Here is a 24,206-nt window from a genome sequence, read left to right as displayed (position 1 = left end):
GCAGTCTTAATGCTCTAAACATTACACAGGTATTAAGCATAATATTATTATAACACTAATTAATACCAACTGAGCAATGTATTAAACATAGCATTTATGTAGTAATGTGAACAGACTGTCATAGCCAGGCTTGTGTAAAGTCTGTATACATTGTTTCTTACTTGCCAGTGTATTACTTGCTTTACATCTGGGCTAAGTATCGCCTGGGTTGCAGAGGGAAGACACTGAGATGCTGAACATCATACTAGCATGCAGTTCTTTCTAGAAGACCGGTGCATTACTTGTAGAAGTAACTGATCAAAGGCACAAGAAGGTAGTTGCAGAATACAGCTACAATATGGCTCTAAGTGACTTGCTGGGATTTTACAAGTCTTGACTCAATTTTGCCTTAAATGCCTTGCAGATAATCCTAGAAAACACTGCCTAACCTGGAACAAAAAGAACAAAACGTGAGTATAAAGTGACAGTTTTGGAAAATACCTTTAAGATGGATGAGTTTTCAGGTCCAGTGAAATCAAACATCTCTAGAACTAATTAACAACTGTTCCTAAAAGTTTTTCATTGATGCAATTTATACATTAATCAAATTAATTTTTACCCCTTGAACATTGTGCAAATTTACTTGGTTCACACAATAATACAATAAGTAAAGCATGGTGTTAGAACAGGCCTGAAAAAACAAGTGGGTTTTTGTGTGTGTGTCCATAAACAATAATTCTGCAAGAATTGAGTGGTTAATTACTTTAGCAGTGAAGCAGTGCACTTGAGTCACCAACAGTAGGTAATTTGAAGACAAAAGATTTGAGAGCCATTAAGCCAAATATATAATACATGCAAAAGCTGTAAAAAGGGATGGTTTTCGTAACAACTCGTGAAGGAGCACATATAAATATATACATTAAAACATCAACAATAGTGAATTGATGCTTTCTTGCTGGAAAGATACCAAGAGATGAGATCCAGCAATGTCTATACACTGCTGACTTTACAATATTTTTTATTTTATTTGCACATTTGAAAATATAAACAAAAATATCAATGAAACAGGGTAAAGCTGAGGGAAAGGACAACACGTCCATTAATCTGTAACATTCAGGCACCTCTGCTGCCACTGATCACATAAAATACAGTCCTATTTTCAACTTGTGCACGGTGGTACATTAGGTCGATTTGGTCTAATTTCTGGGGCTGTGCCACTTTACAAAGAAATTGCTGAAAGCAGTGATCTGTGGTAAACAAATTGAAAAAGCAATGAGTATTCTTGTTTTCAAAATGAAAATGTCCTACAGGATATTTGTCTTTAAATAGCAGTCAAAGGACCAGGCTGTGATATGCAGTTGTTCTTCGCTTGACTTTGGATACCTGTGTTGTCCCAGATGGAAATCACAGATGAGAGTACATCTGCTTTGGCTTCTTGTGTTAAAAGTGAACACTTTTCTGATAAAAGTGATGTGGGGTTGAACTCTATGAACTGCATCTCTTACTACTCAGTAGGTGCTCTTAAAGTTTTCCATTATTTTGGATTTTCTTCTTTTAAAACCTTGTCCATGTCTTCAGATGTTGAAAGAAATGATTAAAGAAGACTTCATTTTAGCAGTTCAGTTTGATTAAGAAACTCTTACAATGTGTTTCAGTTTTGTTGAGTCTTTTGTGTTGTTTTGGCTGTCAATTAGAACCAGGGAGGTGCGCTGATGATTCTCTACTATTTCAGCAACACTGTCAAAGCGCTGGATAAAGAAAACAAAAAATAATTAGTGCTGGCTTCCTTTAATGCTTTTTTATCTTTGTTTCTCACATCACTGAAGAGGGCTAAGCTATGACTGTTACCAAGTGAGATGCTCTACCTTTAAGTAAGAGCACTGATCCTGCTTTAATTCTGATTCTAGTAATAAACACATTAAATTTGGACCATGGAAGATATGGCCGCTAGCTCTCTCATCCTTTCCATTTGTGATTGTCACCTGTACAGACCGAACCACAGAGTTTGTTACAGGCCATAGTAAACTGACACTGCTTTGATTTTACCCCAGTGTGTACTAGGCTGCAGACTGGCAGTTTGGAAGCTGCGTAGATGTGATTCAGACACCTCAGAGGGAAGGCTATCTCCAGGATTAACATGGTACAGACAGCCATCAATGAGAACTGTTCTAGTTATGCAGTTGTAATGTTTGTCACAGTAAATTAATATCCAGAATCTGCTAGATCTGTTGCTTTTCCTTTTGGTCTTTGGTCAAATACAGATTTTGGACTATTTATTTATCCTGAGATAATTTTTGACCCTTTGTTGAAGGCCAGGTGAGCTCCAGACTATTATTTATTCTGTAATCTCAAAACCATTGCCTGGGAGGCAGATAATTAGGCTAAGGTAAGCTTACTTTCACATTACTGAAAAGCCTACTCTGTGCAGCGATAACGAACTGTTTTTATTGGTATTTGGGTTCCACGTTTCTGTTTTCCTGTCAGAACAGGTACCTGTGTGGTATAATAGCCAACCAGCAATTTTTTTCATTCTAGAACTTGAGTTTAACATTTTCTTTATGTGAAAACAGTATTAAAAGTAATGTCAGCCTCATTTTTGATTGCGTGTTGGGGGTTTTCTTGAGTATGGCTGTTCTTTTAAAATTTTCCAAGAAACTTAACTAGATAGGTAGAAGGTAAATGGAGAACTGTAAACAGTCAGAAAATTTATCTAGCAGCTGTAGCTCTGATCCTGTTAACTTTTTTCAAAACCGTTCTACAAGTATGTTTTAAACTTGATCTGTGGTTTTAATTATAGTATGCAGGAGCTGACATTACACTGGTTTCTCTAGCTTGACAGATCAGTCATTATAAAGGGTATACTTTTATCTTGTTACATGAAGAATCTTACTGCAATATATCTTAATCTTTTCTTATTAAAGGTATATAACTGAAAACTTTGGAAAAACACCCCCTCATCATCTCACCTCTTCACCACTTTTTTCTCTGCCCAGTGCATATTGTCTTGTTGATTCAATAAATCGTATAGGGATGTTGTACACTCTTCTGTTGTAAAACACAACCAGTGTGTATGGTTGCTGTGAGTCCTGTCCAGAACTCTTTCTTATTAGAAAAGATCCATCCTGAAGAAAGAAAATAAATATTTGGCTTATTTTTTTTCAAATAACTTAGTTTGGTTTTAACTTAATATTTTAATTTATATTGGCATTAAACTCTTTTCTCCTATTAGAAAAACTGTACAGCAGCAGATGAGAAGTAGCATGTATTCCTGCTGTCTAACAGTAGCATACAAAGGTGTCATTTAAGAATCACCTTTGCTGCTGCTTGTTCTCTCTCTCTCAATCAGAGAGAAAAAGACGAAATAAATACCCAGTGGCAGCCATCTCTCAGGGTCCACAGATTATTAGGAAATAAAGTTACTATCAGTGGCAGTAAGTAGACAAGAAAGCAATGAGCTGTAAAAAGCACTCTCAAAGTCAAGCACCTGCACCAGTGACACTGTAGCCCTGTGCCCACTAACAAGCAGTAACCTCTATTTGGTGATAAACCCTGTGCTCTGCCACTTCATCTTGGTTTGTGGAGTTAGGCAAGTGTGGGAACGTATCTGATGCTGAGGATGCAACTCTACATGCTACTATTCCCTCCAGGGACACTGGCTTTTGTACACAGAATAGCTGAGAGAACTCAAATTCTCTAAGTACCTAAATGCACAGTGTTGATATTTCAAAATGCATGGCAACCTCAGCTTTTCCAAATAGAAGCTGTTTTCACATGAGCCACTGGACAGTGGTGGAGGTCACTTAAAAGTCACAGGGCTTTGCATTTCTTTAAGGGATGCTCGTGAGCTACCAGGTCTTCCTCAGCTCTCTAGTCTGTAATAGTTTTCTCCGCAAGGCTCCCATTATTGAGTTACACTGATGCAACTTTGTCTTGTGATGAAAACCACAGTTAAATAGTTTCACCACAATAATTTCAGGTTTGATATTTGACAGTACTTGCATGGCACAGTATTCTGACTTATTCAGAATATAAGTGATGTTCTTAAAATATTTCTGATTGTATTTTGATCTTTTTTATTTGAAGCTTTTTTTCATAAACCAGACATTTTTTAAAAGTGACTTACCTTGTTTGATCGGTACAATGCATCTTCTGCCATTTTCCTATCACAGGTAGCAGCATACCATGCTTTACTGTGAACACCAGCATCCTAGAAGAGAGAAACAGTGTTTTACCTGTAAAATAATGATGGTAATGAATATGGCTGTAGGGGAGTTACTACTAAATAACGACAGCTGTGAGGAACTAAAATGCAGAAAACAGAGTTGAGAAAAGTCTTTGCCATGAGCTCACTGTTTTAGTTGGATAGAGATAGGACAAAGAAACGCTGGAGTGTCAAAGCAGTGGTAACAGATGTGTGATAGAAGGCTGATAAATGACGAAAGAGGGATACTCTGAGGAAAGCAGGTTGAACTGGAGGACAGTTTGGTATTTTTAAAGAAGAAAGCTATTCTAATCAAATTTAAAGAGGGTATCCAAGAAATGTTGAGGAATAAATAGACTGTCAAGAATTAAAATGCTGCTCAGCTGTGGGCTAGCTAATGAGGTGTTCAGATTTGGTAGGCATTTTTGGAAATGATGTTTCCTGTATACTTAATGCTACTTGTGAACACAATCATGATTGTCTCCACCTGGATATCATGAAGGTTGGATTAGCGCATATTTTGCTCTTTTTGTTGTTATTAAGTAAGGACAAATGAATGGATTCCTTACAAAACTTAGTAATAATTAATGTCTTTCCTCTAATAGTATAGCAATGCAGCCCACAGTGCTTTCACCCAAGACATGGATTCAGTTCTGGTTCTCTGTTGGATTGAGCCTGAATGTATCCTTACATTTGAAGCAGTGCTCTTATCTAAAAGGCATAAAACTATGTTTACCTGTGAAGAATGATTATATCTGTGACCAAATAGAAGAGCGGCTTATATTTTATAACATATTTCTGTTATAAAATATTCCTCATTTCTGTATGTTATCCCCTGTAAACATCTCACCAAGATTATCTGGCTTCTCTCCATTCTGTTAAATGCTTGGCAGTGTGCTGTACAGCAGATGAACTTAACCCTTAACCTGTTCTTCCAAAGGGAAACATGGGACAAAGGACTACATGGGTGTGGGCATAGGTGCAGACCTAAAGGTACGTGGTAGAAAGACTGACACCCTAAAAATTTGTGAATTCTATTTTAGAAGATAGAAGCTCTCACAGCAAAGGAGTACAAAGATAAAAAGATGTGAGGAGGTGATGGCAGTTGGGAGTGGTACAAGAGTAGAATTTGAGTGAGAGAAGTAATGGTAGAAAACTGGGTAGTAAAATGATGCAGGAATGAGCATACATTTGGGGAACAGGAGTGGAGTTTAGGGGAGAGGTATGGAGGATTTTAGAGAATTTTGAAAAGGAAGGACAGGATGAGGGATTAGAAGCAACATGAGACCTATGCATTATCAGACTTCAATAGCTAGAAGATAAATTAGTAGGTTATCAAACCAGCAGTCATGAAAAGTGAGCTCTTGCTGAGGAGGTTGATGTAAACTCTCAGTCTGAGTGGAAAGGCTATAGAAATAATGCTAAGAGTATTTCCTAATGAATACATCTGGGTATTAACCTTTCTGGTTATTTGAACAGTTTTGCTCCACCTTTACAGTAACAAGCTTAATGAGAAAATTAATTTTCACACAAGCTTTGTCACCTCTGGACAAAACAGATTAAAGCTGAAGTTGCACATTATGGCTGAGCTGGTCTAGCTGGATTATTGCTGCCAAAAAGGGAATGTCTTGGCTTCTCCTTTGTGCTCATTTTGTTGCTCATCTGATCCCATGGTGAGATAATTCACTTTATTAATCTTGCATGAAAAAAAAAAAATCTGTTTCCCTTTTTGTTTTGCCTTGTTTTGTGTTTGACTGCCAGGTTGGTTTTCTGTCAGTTTAATGACTTGGCTCAGGCCACTGCAGGATCAGAAAGGAACTCCAGAGAAGTCTGTGGCTGGGAGGGGAGTTGACAGTAGGAGAGAGCATTGCACTAAATTCTTAAGACTGGCTCAAGCCATAACATGTAACTTTATCTTCAAAGTTCTTTCATGTATTTCTTCAGTCACACTATTCATTGGAAAAAGAAAGGATGAGAAGAATTGCAAGTATGAAAGGTACTTGTCCATGTAGAGAATGAGCCCAGCAAACAAATCTTCTGTTCAACAAAACAAGGAGTCAACTGGCCCCAGACTTTTCTGCTACCACTATCTGTAGCCTATAATGAAGAAGCAGACAGCTGCTGTCAAAGTTTGGATGGGAACCAAACATACAGCGAGCCTCGGGAATGAATGACATCTGCGAGCACCTGTATTGTGCAGGATGCTACAGCAAATTATACCACTGTACATAATTGGTGGAAAAATAACATTAACAGTTAATTTTTTTTTTTTTTACAAAACGGATGATTTATTAAGCTTTGGTTTTGCCCGTGGCTGTTACATAAAAACTACAAATGTAATTGCTACAAGCTGTTTATTTAGAGTCTGCTGGATTGTTTATTTGAAAGTTATTTTTATAATAAATATCCAGTATGACATACAGTTAAAATTTTTCCAGAACTTGAAATCCTTTGTGTTCTTCACTGTTGTATTATCTTTGTCATGTCAGGCTTTAAAACATTTAATGTCACTAGCTGTGCACAATAGAGCCTTTGTTTTACACTCACCAGAACTACTTTTACCTTGTTTGTGACTACTAAGCTAGTAAGAATGACTGCATTTTGTAGTCTCCCTTCATCCAAAATGAGAGTAAGGCAAATAGTACTGAAATGAAAATAACTTTGCATTTGCTTAGATTATTCAAGGATTAATGTTGAAACAAAACACATAAAAGAAGATTTGGCCATAAAACTGACAGCATTAACTGTAATGAGAAGAGATCTGTTTAAAGGAACAGAAAGGAGCAGGACTTGGGAGAGACTAAAACAAATGGGGGGGGAGGCATCACAGCATCATTGTCTCTGCTTACTGCACATTATTTTTTTTTCTGTGCACAGTATGTACAGCTATAAGTTAGAAAAAAGGAGGCAACTAAAAACTCTTTATAGCCATCTGTATCAAAGACTGGACATACACATCACCATAGATTTTTGTGTTTCATTGATGTTGAAGATATGAACTGGGGAGTCAGGAAGACATGAAACTAAGACGTTTCTTTAAATTTTGTTTGAAATGATTGATAGAGTGCCAAGGTTTGCAACACATTTTTCTACAGTTTGTTAAACCTCGCCTATGCTATATGTTCTAAGCTTTTTTATAATGCAAGTTAACATTCAGATTTTTTTGTGCTACAGAAAATATTCCCTGCAAAAGGGGACAAACACTCTCCACAAAAGCAGCATCATTTTTATTTTGAAGGGGAGTAGGGATGGAAATACTATTTTAAAATACAGGATAAGAAGATTTCTGTAATATGAAATTAGCTAATGTTTTACCTGGTCTGCAGAACTTGTGATAGATGAAGTGCTGCTTTGAGGGGAAGGGCCCAGAGAACGGTTTGCAGCTTCTGGCACTTCTAGAAAAGAGAAAGAACAACACGTATAAAAGTTTTCAAAGTATGTTTGTTATAATGTAAGAAATCGATTTGTTACAAGATCTGAAAATGCTTGACCTTTAATATCACTCAGGAAAGCTGTCTGCTGTAAATGGATGGGGCCTATATAAGTACTGGCACACTTGCCTGCCCAGAAGATTAGCCTTGCTTATGAAGAGAAAACCAGTTTGGTTAACAATTTGTTTAATAGTCAGATCTAGACTTAGCGTATGAGAAAAAACTCCACCACCACCCAAGTGAACGAATGTAGCAACAGATAAGAAAATGCAGGAGCACAATGCAAATAGCACTCAGTCCAGTGTGAGAAGTAGTCATATAGGTGAGGGAGTCATGAAAATGAATGTAGCTCAGAGAGAATTTTTCACTAATTCAGTCCAACTGAATTGTTTGTATGCATGTGCAAGAAGCCCAGGCTGCTAAATAGAGAAGTAGAATTAGTAGGAAAGTTTATGAAGCTTGATTATAATTGTAATAACAAAGCATCGTAGAAAATAGTTGTTAGGGCTGAAGTACAGATGTCAGAGTTTAAGAAATCAGGAGCCAAATGTTTGAGTAGTGTTGCTTAGTAATATGAGAGAAATATGGGAAATAAGTATAGATAATTGTTTTCTGATAAAACAGAATCTTGGTCCAAGAGTATAGGTGTCTGCTATGGGTACTTATAGTAAGAGTTAAGTGCAGATCAATGTACTAGAGAAGATGTTTGTAGAAAGTTAAGTGTTACTTATTTTGTTATTATGGGAAGCCTTATTTCCTGTGTGTTTTACTTATTGGGGAAATCAAATGCCACTAGGATTGTTAGCACTCACCTATTCCTGGACATGATGCTCTGCAGACTGCATTATCAAATCTTCACTAATATAATTCTGACTTAGATTTCAGTTTAGAAAGGAATAAGAATGTTATAGATGAGCCCATATAGTGACCAGAGTTAAAAAATTCAGTTGGACTAGAGAGCTCAGAGACAGCTGTGTGAAGTAGGTTTAAAACTTCTTTTGTAGATGCAACTGTCTGGAAGCTGCATTTCAAGTGGAGGGGAGACATTGTAAGTTCCAGATCTCAAGGAATTAGAAACCACTTGAAGAAGGATATTCAATATTAAGAATTTTGAGGTTTTCTCTAAAGTTTTGACTGACCAGCTGCAAAAGCTACAGTTGAAAAGTAGATTGTATGAATAAAGTAAGAACTGCCAGAAGTCAGCCCAAATTAGACTTGACAAAAGGACATTGAAATAAGTAATAAAAGATTCCTTAGCTGTGTGAAAAAGGAAAGAGAGATGGGGCTTCATGCAGTAACAATTTTATTGATTTTAAAGGTAATCTAGGTACTAAACAAATAGTAGTTCTGATACAGAAATGGAAATTTCCACAATGGAAGCAAAGCTTAAATAACCAGTACAATTGAACTGGTGGGCCCACATAATCTTTACCCCAGAAATTTCAAAAACTGGCACATGAAATTCAGGGGTGGTAACAGTAATTTTAAATAATTTTCAAGTCAGGATGGTACCATATGATTAAAGGATACCAAAAATAATTGCTGTACCTAAAGTTGTAAAAAGTGAGCTGAGCATTACAGGCCTTTCTGTCTATTCCACAGAACAAGGCCCTAGGAGAGACTTTGAAGGAAATAACATTAAGATTTGGATGTAAAGATACAACTAGTAAGACAAAATCTGAAACTTACCCAAGTAGATAAAATGTTACAGCTCTTTCATAAAATAACAGAGTTCTACAAAGAGGGAATATAGCACTGTACTTAATCTGGACTTCAGTGGAGTATCTGATACTGTGCCATATGGGAAATAAGCCCTTTTAGTAGAAAAGATAAAAGTTAGCTCTAGGCTTGTATGGAGACAAAGAAAAGATGACAGGTTATGCTGAAGGGACATTAGAGATTAGGGACCAGTTGTATGTGTAATAAAGTTGTTGCTGGACCTGACACAGAAGAAGAAGATGTTAAAGAAAATTTACTAATCAGAGCATCATTTAGCACCACATGAACTCAAAGAATAGTTACACTTCAGAGAGCAGTAAGAATTTATGCTTTAAGTTGAAGCACATCAGTTGTGTGACAGGAGCAGACAAACTTAAGAGCATCAGTCAATGTCATTAAGATGAACCATTATTATACTTCCTCAGCAGAGGAGATATAATTGCAACATCCATCAGGCAAACATTTCCAGGAAAAGATGCACTAATAGCAGCATATAAGTTTAAGCTACACCAAATGCAGATTTCTATGTGCAATTCTTACCATTTATTTACAGTGTGAAAGATATGTTGAGGCTGAACATGTGGAGAAAAGGGTTTATAGGAAGGTCAGACAAGTGTCTGCTCACAAGAGACTAGAAAAATGCTAAATCTAATTTACACTTCTGTGCAAAGAGTAAATACACATATTACCTAATTTAACTGTGAACTGAAACAAAGTTCCTCTCGGAAAACAGAAGAGCTTTAGCCTTTGCCATTATAAAAATACTTTTTCCCCCCCTCCCTCCTGTAGAGAAAGAATAAATTGGAGGCAATAATAATCTGTCTGTCTTCTAGGCAAGAGAAGCCTGGAACAGCCCAGAAATGTCATATTTAGGATTCTTTTGTGGCAAGGAAGATTGATGGAATCTTTATTATGATGGGAAATGGCCCAAACTGCCTTTGGTAGAAATTTCCAGTAGTCATAAATGGAAATGAAGCACCCAATTTCCATCAATTACCCTGACATACTTCCTTAATTTTACTAGCTGAGCTAAGACCCTGGATACTTGATCTCCTCTTTGTATGCATTACAGATATATTAATTCCAAAATAATTAATATGCATGGCATATTGAAATAATCTTAAATCAAAGATTAATTTGAAATTACAAATTAATCACATATTAATTCAAAAACTGAATTATACTTACTTGGCAGAATTGAGAACTTTTGGAGCAGAGGCCTGAAATAAATATCAAGAGATTACAAAAAGGTCTGAGGGGATCTACCCTGTTCTAATATCATGAAAATTGTGTATTTGAAGCATGCAGTGGTAGAATGTGTTCCATCTTACCCATCTGTCCATTGAGAAATTAAGAGTCTGATACAGGTATTTAAAAAAATTATATCCCACTAGTACTGAAAACAAGGAATTTAAACCTGGTTTAAATCTCCATTACCTTCCTTATGAGATATTATACCCTCCCATGCTTTTTGGTGATGGCTATAGTATTTGGATGCATTCATTTGCTATGCTTTATTTTTGTGCTACTGTGAGGCTTCAGGAACCACAACTCTCAACAGAAGGCTACAGTGAAAAACAGTGCTTCCCTTTGAACCTCTCACAGCTGTATTCAGAACAAGCAGCAGGTGCTGGTGCCCTGAAATATTCAAAAGATTATGGAAAGAGATCTTACTTCTGTGCACCACTTGGAAGGGGTGGAAGTGGAAGCTCTTGGTTGGAACTTCGTCGTCGTTCTGCTGCTGTAGGTTTTTCTGTGGTTTGGTAAAACAAATGTTAGTGTCAAGATTTCTTCAGAAACATATTGTCCCAGATAAGAGAGTTCCAGCAGTTGAAGGAAGGTTTCTTTTGCTATAACGTTTGGGAATTTTCCTCACATGGCAGCTTGCTATCACGCTACTTTCTTTGTTAATTAGTGGCATACCACCAAATTTCTCGGCAAATAGCTGTGCTGTGGGTGCCTGCAGGGTCGCAGTGGGACACTTGCCTTCTGAGAGGCGAGCTGTGTGACACAGGGGGAGGACACTGGGGCAGGCTGCCTGCAAGAGCTCGGCTGGTTGGCTGCATCTCACCCTGGTGTCAGACAGCAGCTCCTGCTGAGCCTTTGCCTGGAGGAGCAGAGACGGGACGCAGTTTGTGCCTGTGCCAGGAGTCGGCTCCGTGTGAGGTGGTTCTGGCTGAGTTCTGAGTGATTCGCCTCCCTTCCCTCCTTGCCACTCAGAGGGCTATATGGCACATTTCTGGTCCATTATTGTCCTACATTACCCTGCCAGTAACCTCAACAGTTTTACTGTGACTGATTTCAGAGAACAATGATACTCAGTGCAGCTCAGGCTGGCCAGATCCAGTCTGAAACGGCTGAAACCAAACACCCCTCAAAAAACCAGAATAAGTTGAATGCGGTGTTATTTGTTTCATGTTTCTAATAAGAAGGAAATTTAATTCTGATAAATGTCAACTTTTTCACAGTAGTGGAGATAATTTACCTTCATTTGCAGTTAAGATCTCTCTGGAAGGTAAACATGGTTTCTGCAATAAAACAGAAGGACACCAAATATTAAATGGCATGTCACTAGTACAGCAAATGTTTATCTTTTTATACTTTTTGTGAACTAGTTTACATGTAGACTTGACAACATCCTGGAGGAATTAGGAGGCAGAGACACAGCCATTCTCTGAAGAGCCTCTTAATTGTACAACCTTGAAGCTCAGGATTTTGCAAAATAGATTTGGAAAGAATCCCAGTTTGTGGGTATAAATAGACAGACAAAGTAAAATCTGGAAACGTGTGGTTTTTTTTTTTTTTTAAACTTCCATTGGTAAGTTTGTGGTGTAACAAATGATTCATTCTTATCTCAGGCCCAAAAATGAAGAGCCTATCCCTTATTGAGCTATGCTCACAAATTTCTGAACAGCTTTCTTTTTACTGAAAGTTAAACTATCAGTTTAGCTCACAGTAAAAACTCAACCAACCTTCCAGTTTCAATTTTTTTTCGTTTTGAAACAATGATAATAAACTGCCAGTTTTGAAACACTTTTCAAATTAATTTATTTGAAAATTTAACCAGTCGTCTTACTTTCTCCCACTAGAGATTTTGCAATATTTTTCTAATGATGAAATACTTACTGAAAAACCTCTAACAAATTTGGTAAAATCCTGCATATTTCTTGACCTGTCACTCTTACAATGAACTCATGTTCCCCATAGGCAGCCCCGTGTATATTTCCAGGAATACTTCTGAATGGGCTGTGTTCCCATTTATTTCTCATTTATTCAGTTCTTGCACTGTGTTTATTGTTACATCCTGGAGTATTGAATCCAAATATCCCTTTAATCAAAATACTTTCCCACTTGAGCTTTCTCACTGCTCTTAGTTCATGTAATAGCACCCAAATATTTTTTTTCTTTATAACTCTCTTCCCCCTCTTCTTTTTAGGCATTTAAGTTGTACCCAAACATATGATAAAATTAGGTTTTACAGTACATTAAAAATTTAATAAAATTATCATTTGGTTATGCAATTACAAGTCAACTTACTGGTGAATTTACCACATTAGAAGTTTTCTTGCTGAAGATTGGAGGAAAAAGAAAACAAAAAAAGAGTATGGTTACTTGGGAGATACATGAATTCATTTAGCAATTAAGGATCAGTTTCATTGATTCTCAAGGTGTTTCTAAGATGGGATGCACTGGATAGCTGTAGGACTTAGAAACAAAAAAGAAAAAGAAAAGAATTAGGGTATCAGATGTAATATGGGTATTTGGGAAAGGTATTTATGCAAGGAACCTACAGTCTGTCCAGTACATAAGATGACAACTTGGGTGGGGCAGAAGAACTTCAATGACAAACACAACTAGGCTTGCATATGCTAGTGCTGCAGTATGAGATTAAATTAAGCAAGCCAGCATCTGCCATAAGTGGCAGGCAGTGAAGGGTTACGCCACACAAACAGTATTCCTCTGGAAATAACAAAATATTAGCTTGCCTTTCCCTAGTTAGGATATCTGTCTCAAACAGCAATAAAAATTATTCCTGAATTCCCATTGCCATAGGCAAGGATAGGAGTTAGCTCCTAATATACCTATTAAAGCACTCCCCATCAGAGAAGTAGTTTTATTATTTTTTACTCACAGGCCCCTTGGTAATGGAGATGGAGTTGCGCCAGGCAGAAATCTGGATTCTTGTGTGTTATTGAATCTCTGACCTAGAGATGCAAGCAACATATTAAGTACACAATATTAGCTGTATCTGAACAGTGGATTTTCCCCACTGCCATTTTAGTGTTAATGTAATAAAAGTAAAAAATATCCATTGGTTTAATTTTTATCTTAACATATTTTCACTCTGATTATATTAGAAAACAGTTCAGTAACACTTCTTGCTTGTTGCTCACCATTACAGATAAAATTTACACTGACACACTACACTGCATTCTATATTAAGGTCACCAGTGGCATATCAATCCCTCTCATATTGCCATGTTTTCAATATGGAATACTTACTCTCATCATTACTGTTTGCTTCGTGGTCCTGTAATGGAAAAATAGGTTAGATTTGATATGAAGGAATTAAAAAAGGAATTACTGTGTACAGTTTTGGGTCCTTCACTACAAGAAGGACATTGAGGTGCTGGAACATGTCCAGAGAAGGGCAACAAAACTGCTGAAGGATCCAGAACACAAGTCTTACAAAGAGTGGCCGAGGGAGCTGGGGTTGTTTAGCTTGGAGAAAAGGAGGCTTGGGGGAACCTTATCACTGTCTACAACTACCTGAAAGGAGGTTGTAGCCAGGTGGGAGTCGGCCTGCTCTCCCAGGTAACAAACGACAGGACAAGGGGAAGTGGCCTCAAGTTGCACCAGGGGAGGTTTAGATTAGGTACTAGAAAAAATTTCTTCACTGAAAGGGTGGTCAGGTATTGGAACAAGCTGCTCAGGGAAGTGGTGGAGTTACCATCCCTGGAAGTGTTCAAAAGGTGCGTGGATATGGCACTTGGGGATATTGTTTAGTGGTGAACACAGTGGGGCTGGGTTAATAGTTGGACTCAATCTTAGAGGTCTTTTCCAACCTTAACGATTCTTTAATGAGAAGTGCATAAATAATCAATATGGCTTTGGCATCTGTAGTGATTTTTAAAGCAATATTTGTACAGAATGCATATAGGATCCATAATATTTTTAATCAGCTTTTAGGATGCAATTTGGAAAATTTAAAGCAAACATCAAAGTTCAAACTTTTTAATAATCTTGAGATTGCCTGTAGTGTTGAGAAAATTGGGCCTGAACGTTGCAGCGAGACCTTTTGGTTCATGTTTAATTTCTGAGCTGGAAGACAGAAATTTTGCAGCAGATTTGAATATACTAAAAACACATCTTCCATTGAATGAAGGAAACTGAGTAAACTGTCTTTACACCATGCTAGAATTGAAGCAATCCAACTAATTTTCTGGCTTCTTCTGGAGATGCTTTCTTTTGGCCCTCATTTCTTGTCTTGTTGGGAATCGGACTCCCATATGATAAGTACCTTTCAAAGAGGCACCAGGTATTAATTTGTCCATTTTCATCTTCCCAGTTAATGACTTTTCACTAATGTTGGTCAAAAATGCATCCATTCTCTTGTTGGAGAGGTGTAATCCATCATGCAACAGTTGGGGAAGTGAAACATGGAGAAATTATTTTCCCAGTCAGCCAGGGCCTTTGAGAGGAACAAGGGTTACAGTTCTGTGCACATGATCAGTGCTGGTTGGTGTTGACAGTGGATTGAATGGGAGCAGTTAACAGATGTTTCAGTTATTGTTTGCTTTGTCAGTGTGCATAGTCAGGGATGGAAAAGCACAACACGGCATTTGACAAACATCATGCTCATTACCATGTTTTTTGTTTAAATCTGTAAGGGCTGACCACTTACACAACAAGCAAAGACCCTAAAATTTGGACTACACTGACTAACTCTTTCCTAGGCTGACTCTTGTGACAAACTGGCTAACTGCAATGACCGAGGAGCTGAATACATCCATGGTACAGATGAGTGTTTGGGAGCTTCATCCTTGGAGCTGTAACTAACTCGGTATGTGGCTCCAGCAAAAGGATAGTCTCCTTTTACTCTCTGCAAAGCTGGGATGATATCCATCTCAGAGCTAAGCTCTGACAATACATTAATGGAGAGGTTTCAGCTGCAATATGGCACTTGAGTCTGTTGTGAAGCAGGAGTAGTATTCTTAGTACTACTCAGATAGTGGAATTTGTGTCCAACACTGTCCCTTCAGAAGCATTTTTTCCCCCTAATCTTCTATTGGTAAGAAAAGCTGAGAAACTGTTTCATAGAAGAGAAATCGTTACCTTGGCAACACTTGGGAATTGTTCAGCATCCCATGGGATATAGATCTAAATGAGAAGAACTTTGTGATGGGGTAGAAGGGAAACTAAAATGCTGATAGTGTTGTACGTACAAAATACTTGGTATATATAGAAATTGAAAATAAGACTCATATACCACCTGTATTATGTTACCATAACATCTAATCCTATGATATGACCCCAAATTCCTAATTTTGAGTGTCTAATTTCTCTATATAGCTATTGGTAGACTGATTATTTCTTAGGTACAACTCAGACCATTGGGCAAGGATGCAGTTTGATGCACATGGCTTTTGGCACAGCTACTGATGCAGTTACTGTCACCCTGTTTCGTGATAGCTGGCTCCTCATGCACACCCTTTTGTGCTGGAACAACTGTGAGTAGAGCTATGGTGCAAAACAATTTATGTAACTAATCTGGCTGAAAAAGAATCTTTTGTGCATTTGCTTTTGCTCATTTCTGCAGTTAGACAAGTTTCCAAGTAGTTTGCTTCAAAAAACCTTTGTTCCAGCACAGTGGAAGGGACAGACTGGGGACAAGAGTAGAGGGAGAAGAGAATTGACTGAAACACAGCCTTAGGAACCCAAAGCTTGTAATTAGCCCTTCATGGACTGCATTTTCTAGTGATACTGGTTACTCAGACTACCCAGTCTGACATTTTAGAATGTTTCCATTTTCAGAAAGCATTAATCACTCATCATCTGAGAGGAATGAAGCTCAAGGAAGGTACTTCAGACTGGGCAAAATTGCCCTTTACTACTTAATGTTCCTGGTGTTCAGCTGCTATTTTGTAAGACAAGAAATTATTTTTGTGGACTGAAAAATATATCCCTTAAAACATTTAAACTTTTTCTTGGATCAATACAGATGTCCAATGCTCTTTTGTCCAAAAGATTAATAGCAACAATTACAATATTAGATGAATATGACATTGAGTCATCTGTTTCTGTTACTTAATCCAGATAATAAAAAGCATCCATCTATTTATGTATAAAACACAGCCCAAGTTTAACATATTCTTTTATAGTAGTCCATTGATTACTCACTGGTTTTGGATGAAGACGACTTCTGGGAAGAGGCAAAATATTTCTGAAAAATATACAAAATATTTCTGAAAAATATACAAAATAAATGGAGTAGGATTTATTTGTGTAATTTCTTGGCTCAGATATGCTTTTCAAGATCTAGAGAGAAGGAGGTCTCCTGTAAATAGTTTTAATTCCAGCTATGCACTGCTGCAGTGGCTGTGGTGATGCTGTGCTCTTGGTGTGGAACTAATCTAGAATAGCTTCTGTCCTGGCCTATTTTGTAAAGCAACGTGCTAGAGATGAGACAGTGGTTATGAAACAGCTTCCTACACTTCTAGGGACACAGGAGTGAAGTAGGCTGCATGCTCAAGTATACTTTTTCTCTTTTCCTCCAGAGGCTTGGAATACAAATTGTGGATTTACCATGTCCAGTTTCTTTACAAGCAATCCTGTGCCCCTGCAAAAACATTGCATTTGCAAAGGTGCAGAGATGGCTAATAGAACTTTAAACTGGCTTTCAGAGATATTTTGTCCCTGCACTGGATCCCTAAAGGGATATTCCAGAAAATACTATCCATGTGGCAAACTGGCTTGACTACAGAAGTTCACAAGAAAACTAGAGCTTTCGGTTCTCATCTTGTCCCAGTGAGTGTCCTGACAACTGTTTGTTGTCAGAAGGCTACACATTAGAGAGGAGAAAATCTTCTCTCTGCTAATATTTCCTATTGATCTAAGCTGCTGTTGACTTACCTGCAAGTCTCCTGTTTAGGTGGCTCTCTGGTCATACTGTGCATGTGGGAGTGCTCTGTATTCTTAGCAGGCATAGACAGAAGTGGCTTAGTGAACCTAGTAATAAAACATGCATTAAGAAATGAAAATTATATTTAACAATTGTGAATACAAAGAAAACCTCTCTTTCTCCTCCCCTACCCCCTCAAAATTCTAGAAAGTACCCTTAAGAGGTATTTCTTTTTAATGTGTTGTGCTTGGGTTATTGAAATTAACATAGAAATGGTTGATAATTTTTGTATAGATAATCTAAAGAGATATTTACTGCATATATATCTTCTAGAGAAAGAATTATTAAACATGTTGTATCTAGATAAGAAAATATATTTTCTGACAAGTTTTAAATAATGCACAAACATTCACAGCAATGGGTTACCTGGCTACCGGTGGTGGTGGGGGTGATGGTTTTTCCTGTAAGAGAAAATGCACTGAATTTTTTGGTCACTTTTTGATTTCATGAAATACATTTCTATGATCCTATTTATGTTACCACATCAAGATAATATTTTTGCATTGTGGTACAGATTTCTATTAGAGCCTGGTCTGGTAATCTGCACTAGGATGGGAGAGGCAAGAACTCAACACCAGTAAATCTGCTTTGGCCATATTATGTCAGTACCAGCAAGTGGGAAGAAAATTACTGTGTCAGAGCTGTCATTGCTCCTCTGCTGCAGTTCTGCTTCTGAAAAGCATCCCGTTAGGCTGCTGCTTCCCAGACTGGATAACTGTCACACAGGACTGGGAAATTTCCGCCCCTTCCCATTTACTCTGTTCTGCAGACCTTTAGCATTGGTCTGCCAGCTTTTCTGAGAAGGGAGTGTCAGAAAGTTTTAAGCACAGACAGAGATTTGTTCCCATTTTTCCCCTTGAAAGACTGATAATCTTTTTTTGCAATCATATTTGTACCCTGCCTGAGGGCAATGCAAGTCATACTACAGAAAGGCCTCACCTCTTCTTCAGGAACCTCGTAGACTTCTGTAGGACAGGAAGGAAAAAAAAAAAGTGTTCTTTGGTTAGCAAAAACATACTGCATGTTACCAGAAAAACTGATCTGTTTTGTATCAGTTGTACTTCTGACTCTGGAAAACTAACTTGGAGAATCTGCTCAGAACTTGAATCTGCCTCCAAAACTCTGGAGTAGCAAAATCCCTGGTCTTCTAGTGGAAACTTCAGGAAATGTCCCAGGAATTCTGATAAACAGTCACTGTATTAATGAAGTTTCCACCCACCCCACAACCTTTTTTTTTGTTTTGCTTTTCTTTCTTTTTCCCCCCAAAGCAAGGTGAATGTTTGTGTTGTACAAACACGGGACAGTTTGGAAAAAATGTGTTATCACACCTGTGCTAGCATTTAGCCTTTCCTTGACTCTCAGGGAGGAAGAGATAGGTGAATCATAAATACAAGCTGGTGCATTTGCATGGCCAGCATCCATTCTCTGACACACAGGTATGTTTTAATTCGTAGATGTTAAGAGCAAAACCCACAAGCATTCTTATCTATGTTCAGTTTCTTCAATGAAAATAGAACCCTATTTCAAAAAATTTCATGTCAGGCTTCCTCACTTTGTTGTGCTGAAGTGTTTGAGTTCCCACCAGGGGGAGATGTTTTATTTTTAGTAACGTCTGTCAGGAGCTGGTTGTTGCTCGACACTGATTTACAGAAAGGCTGAGATTGAAAAGGGCATTTTAAAATGTCTGGAAAGTAACTCACGAAATCTTAAATCATTCAGAAAGAATTTTAGTTTATGACTTGTAGTTTGCAACTTGAAAGCTAAACGTATTAATAATGAATATGCAAAGCTTTTTAAAGAACTGTCATAAGTCTGTAAAGGTTACATTCTAAGCAATTAATGGGATAATGAGGATACAAAACAACTCTGAGTTGGCACTGGAAGATTAAACAAGTATATCTGCACTTAAAAAAGCAAATAGGATTCCTCTTATTTGCTTCTGCTTTTGGGTTTTTTTTTCCAAATAAATTGCTTTTTATAGAACTTAAATGGGAACAAAGGACAAGCAAAACATCAGCCTATAAGGAACTTCTATATGGTTAAATCCTAATGTGGTCAAAGTCTTGATTCCTGTAGTGAAATGGGATTACTAACATACCGAGCCTATAATTGTTTTCGCTGTACTGATCTATTTGCATTCCTCCACTAAAGCAAAAGACTAAAAATGAATTAATTTGGGCAAAGAAGTTGCTCTACTTTTATTCATGCTTAAAATGGATTTACTATTCAAGCTAGACAAAGCAACTGCTACAACAGAGAAAAACTAAAGAGGAACATATTTAAGTTTTACTGAAGTATGTCATAAGGTTTGTGTTGTGAATATATTAAGTGTAATTTAATATTCCTCAGTCTTAGATTATTTTCTTTTAACAGTGATAGAAACTCCACATACCTTGCATATCAGAAGTAAGAGAAGGCTTTGGAGAAGTAGGGGGGCCTGGCTTTGTTACAGTCTTCATAAATCTGTTCCCAGGAGCTAAAAACATATTTTATTCATGTACATACACACTTGTGCATGTGTGTGTATATACATATATATTTATGTACGTGTACACATCTATTTATACATATACACATGTTAACAAACTAACAATGGAACAAACTAACAATAAGAATGAATATTAAGTAGGTCCAAGTAGTAGCCTTTTTGTGTGACCTTGAATAAATCAATCGAGTCAGAAAGCAGCTCTTATTTTAAAAGGGAAACATTATTCAGTATTCATGCCTTCCTGAGTAGGTTTGATACTGTCAGTGATGTCAGAGAGCAGAATTACTTAGTGTTCTCTGTTTGCTTTTCACCTTTGGGCTGTAGTAATTTCACTCTCCAGCTAAATATACTACAAATAGTGAGATTAAAAACAAAATAAAAAAATACAATCAAAGTCTGTCTTTATCTGAAATGTTTAAAAATGTTTGTTCTTCTCCTGAGGCACTTCAGTAAACAGAGAATTTTAATGCTGTAGCTCCCTTGGATGAGGAAGGGATATCACATGCCTGGTTGTACAAGGGCTGGACTTTGAAATAACTGAGAGAGGCAGAAATTAAACATGGCTTCCAATAAGGTTAAAAATAATAAAGTTAAAAATAATTTTCCTTGGCCTGGTCATGAGCCAAATGCCTTTTTACAGACTGTGTTTTCTCTAATAGCTGCATCTCCACTCTTTGAACCCTAGAAAGAGACATTAATTTGATCAATTTTTTTCCACTGTTGTTCCTAATAACACAGTAATTATTAGCTTAAATGACTAAAACTCACATTTTGTAGGTAGTGACATGCTGCTTTCTGTGGGTTCAATATAGTTATCGTCATCATTGTCCACTGGCACAATGTAATTATCCTGTGAGAAATGCAGGACAAAAATCTACCAGTTAAACCTCCATCATATCAACAAACTGTTGGGATTGAAGCCCTGGCAGCAGTTTACAACAGTTGTCATTTCACAGTGACTGCTATTTCAGACATTTATCATCCTATGTGGATGGAATTCCCAAAGACTGAAAGCCCTTTACCAAATAATTCCAGTTCTAGACTGGTGGATGAAAGCCCTCCTCCCTTCCCTTTGGTCCTGGAGTAGTCTTTGAGGTTACTGTCTCCTCACTGCCTGCAGCTTGTTACGGATGATCAGAAACTACTTAGTGGTCTAAAGAGTCTCCTTGATACTCAGAGTAGGCAGATATCCCCCAGGGATCAGTATGGTACTCACAGGTCACTGTGATGTACAAAGTGATTTGTCCATAGAGGCTAAGAAAGGGACCAGGTCATGGCATTGCTCTGATCTCTCTTATTGGTCTGGAGTCATCAAACATTTAAACATCCAAAACAAGTATATATGTAAACTTTACCTCATCATCACTACACTCCTTAGGCTTTGGTGGTACTTTTGGTTTTGCAGCAGGAGAAGGCAGTGGCAGGGATGGCACACATGGTTTCTTTGGTCTGGACATGGCTGGACTGGGTGTACTTGGAAGAGGTTTGTTGATGGGAGGAAGCTGCTGGTGACTGGTGCGATTGTCTTTTAACGTGGAAAAAACCAACAATTTTAGGAAAAATTACACATTAGCCTCTGCACTGTCTTCTACTACCTGTGCAAACAAGTCTTTACTTGTGACTGCAGCTCAGGTCAAAAGGCAGACCTGAGCATAGCTGGGCCTGATGTTGAGACTTGTGTGTAAACTGGTCCTGCCACCTTCATTGCTCAAGGTGGCAACCCACTCCTCTGTAACAGGCTGCAGAGGTTACTTAGGCACTGACTGTTCTATGAACAGCTGTTTAACTCCTTAGGGAAACAAGGAGTTACACAGCTCACACACCTCATGGCTGGGTGGTCCTTTTGTTAGTATGTCCTGTGCTGGTATGAACTTTGGTGATAGGAAGTGAGAAAGAACGTATCTGACATATGAGAAAAACAACTGTTACACAGCACAAAGGGTGGGACTGGAACATAAATTATGCCAGGTTCTCTGGGGTGTCATTTTAACAACTGCCTTTACAAAGAACACATAAATGAAGTGCTGATAAACTTCTGTGAATACATATGTGGTATTTTAGCACTTTGATAAATATTCTGCAACCAGTAACAGTCTTGTATCATACCAAAGTGAAAGCAGGCATCATGTCAACGTTTCTTTTCCACGTCTCAAATCTTCATCTATCTGAAGCTAACTTTCATTCACTTCAATGCAATCTTTCCATGGTTGAAAATAATGGAAACAGAAAGAAAAAAAATGCCTCTACACTGGACGGATGTAAATAAAATCTTGATCCTGTCCTGTTTTTCAGGATATTTATCATCCTCAGTACCAGTCTTCAAGGACAATATGAAATGAATATTTGGGCTACTTTGTCCTCTGTTTTTGGAATAATGATTGGAGAAACAGAGAAGACTAAGAAGGGACCTGTCTAGTCTTCTGTGCCCAATCTTTAATATGAATTCCTGCATCCTCATGTGTGGATTAATCTGGAGCCAAATTAGTGATCTCTCCCATAACTTTGCTTGCATTTTGTAGTTAGTAGATGTATATTAAAGTCTCTAGGACACATTATATTAAAATTCTAAACTTAACTACCATCAATACTAACTTGTTTCATGCTGTAATAATAAAAACCCCTACCCCTGAATGCTGAAGACCTGACTGTCAGAGTTAAAAGCAAACTCTTGAGGAAAGGACAGGTTAGTCTATTTGAGGCCACATCTCTTCTGGTACTGATCAATAAGCAATTATCAAGCTGACATAGTCAACTGTTCCATAACTACCTGCATATTCACCCCTAGAAATAGGAAAAGCAGAGGGAATCTTCTTTTTCTCCTTCTCACTTGGAGGTGGCTCATAGCTGTCATCAGGATTCTCTTCACTGGGGACCACATACATCTCAGAGTCAGAGTGGTCATCTGGATTTTCATAATCACTGTCCTAGAAAGACAGAACTTCCCATTTTTCATCTCATAACATATTTATGGCTTCATAGCAATGTACAACACAAATATCCTTGCAGGAGTACAATAACTAAATTACAGCAAGCTATCCTTGAAAGGACACATTACATTCCCTTTTAGTGCTTCCTCTTTAAACAGATGGGTGCTTCCACCTGCCTCCCCTTCTGCTACTCCCAGGAACTTCCTGCTCCCTGTCTTCTTGTGATCTCCAAGGAGTCCTTTCAGCTCAAGAGCTGTCTTCAAATTATGGATCAACAGCTTGTTTCCCTTCCCAGGACAGTTCCTTTCTAGTTCCAGCTGGGACTCTTGCTGTGTCTTGTCACTTCCTCTCCCTTTCCTATTAAAATGGTAATCAAGATCTAACTCTAGAGGCAAACTGGTCACTTCAGGCTGATAGTTGCATCATCACTTTACATGGCTGATGGCCATGGCTTGCTTCATTCCGGTGCTTTCTAAAATCTTAGCAGAAGTTTTTCATTTTTAAGAAGTGGCTTTCCTCTCCTTACCCTTCCTACCCTCCCTCCACCAAGTAAAAGATCTTACTCGTTTCTGAAATTATTGTTCAGTTTGAGAAGTCCCTCAAATTGATGCCATGTGCTTACTTATCCAAAAAGCTTAGTGTCCATGGCTGCCATTGACAGTGCTTCTGAAAGTACTTCTAAGTTGAATGTAAAAAAATTGAGGTATCTAAAAGTTAGTGGCTACTTGTGAATAAAGCTGATGTGACAAATAAGGTAATATTTCAGTAGTATTAAGTTCAACCACAACTAGATGATTCAAAACTAAACTTTTCTTATTATTTCTTGTGCTAATTTGTTGCTACAGTAACCTTCAACTACCCCAAATTATGTACTTACAAAATCATCTGACCATTGTTCCTCTTCATTGTCTGCATGTTCTAAACCAAACATAAGATTATTTAAGGAGATGGAAGAGTGAACATAGATGTTTATCTTAGATTGTTTTTTCAATCTATACTTATCATATTCAGTTTAAAAAGAGTGGAAATCATTTCCTAAACAGTTTGAAGCAACACATCTGTCTTGCTTGGTTTTGACAAATTGTTTCAGGGCTGTCGGGAAAGCATTAGAAAATGCCAAACTGCACATGGTCCAAACAGCAGAGCATGTACTTTCCCCACAGTGTCCTGCTAATACATCTCATTTTTAAGTAGGGGTGACAATTTCTCGATAATGAAACTATTGCTGACCTCTGGGCTCTGCACTTTCTTGGATAAAGCTCCAAGACAGCACACTAAT

The 24,206-nt window shown here is 37.7% G+C and overlaps 1 protein-coding gene across 7 annotated transcripts in view; it reads right to left on the bottom strand.

The window, feature by feature from the left end:
- Nucleotides 1-1,583: 1,583 nt before the first annotated feature.
- The window catches only part of BLNK (B-cell linker), a 100,938-nt gene continuing 78,315 nt past the window's right edge, over nt 1,584-24,206 (bottom strand). For 4 of the 7 annotated variants that reach the window (XM_017803958.1, XM_017803955.1, XM_017803962.1 and 1 more), the window contains 19 exons: nt 23,805-23,845; nt 22,768-22,924; nt 21,356-21,525; nt 20,769-20,850; nt 19,905-19,988; nt 18,452-18,477; nt 17,879-17,913; nt 17,464-17,559; nt 16,732-16,774; nt 13,834-13,861; nt 13,463-13,535; nt 12,868-12,898; nt 11,816-11,858; nt 11,005-11,083; nt 10,519-10,550; nt 7,496-7,575; nt 4,103-4,186; nt 2,946-3,101; nt 1,584-1,727 (listed from right to left, as the gene is read on the bottom strand). In XM_017803958.1, the coding sequence (XP_017659447.1) occupies nt 1,608-1,727; nt 2,946-3,101; nt 4,103-4,186; nt 7,496-7,575; nt 10,519-10,550; nt 11,005-11,083; nt 11,816-11,858; nt 12,868-12,898; nt 13,463-13,535; nt 13,834-13,861; nt 16,732-16,774; nt 17,464-17,559; nt 17,879-17,913; nt 18,452-18,477; nt 19,905-19,988; nt 20,769-20,850; nt 21,356-21,525; nt 22,768-22,924; nt 23,805-23,845 (1,460 nt within the window). In that variant the 3' untranslated portion in view covers nt 1,584-1,607. The remainder of the gene's footprint in view (nt 1,728-2,945; nt 3,102-4,102; nt 4,187-7,495; nt 7,576-10,518; nt 10,551-11,004; nt 11,084-11,815; nt 11,859-12,867; nt 12,899-13,462; nt 13,536-13,833; nt 13,862-16,731; nt 16,775-17,463; nt 17,560-17,878; nt 17,914-18,451; nt 18,478-19,904; nt 19,989-20,768; nt 20,851-21,355; nt 21,526-22,767; nt 22,925-23,804; nt 23,846-24,206) is intronic. The other 3 variants (XM_017803957.1, XM_017803961.1, XM_017803956.1) reach the window with 1 other exon arrangement.

Source organism: Lepidothrix coronata, unplaced genomic scaffold, assembly GCF_001604755.1.
Source record: "Lepidothrix coronata isolate B3197 unplaced genomic scaffold, Lepidothrix_coronata-1.0 Scaffold8, whole genome shotgun sequence".
Taxonomy (NCBI): Eukaryota; Metazoa; Chordata; class Aves; order Passeriformes; family Pipridae; genus Lepidothrix; species Lepidothrix coronata.
This window is presented reverse-complemented; position numbering and strand designations above follow the sequence as displayed.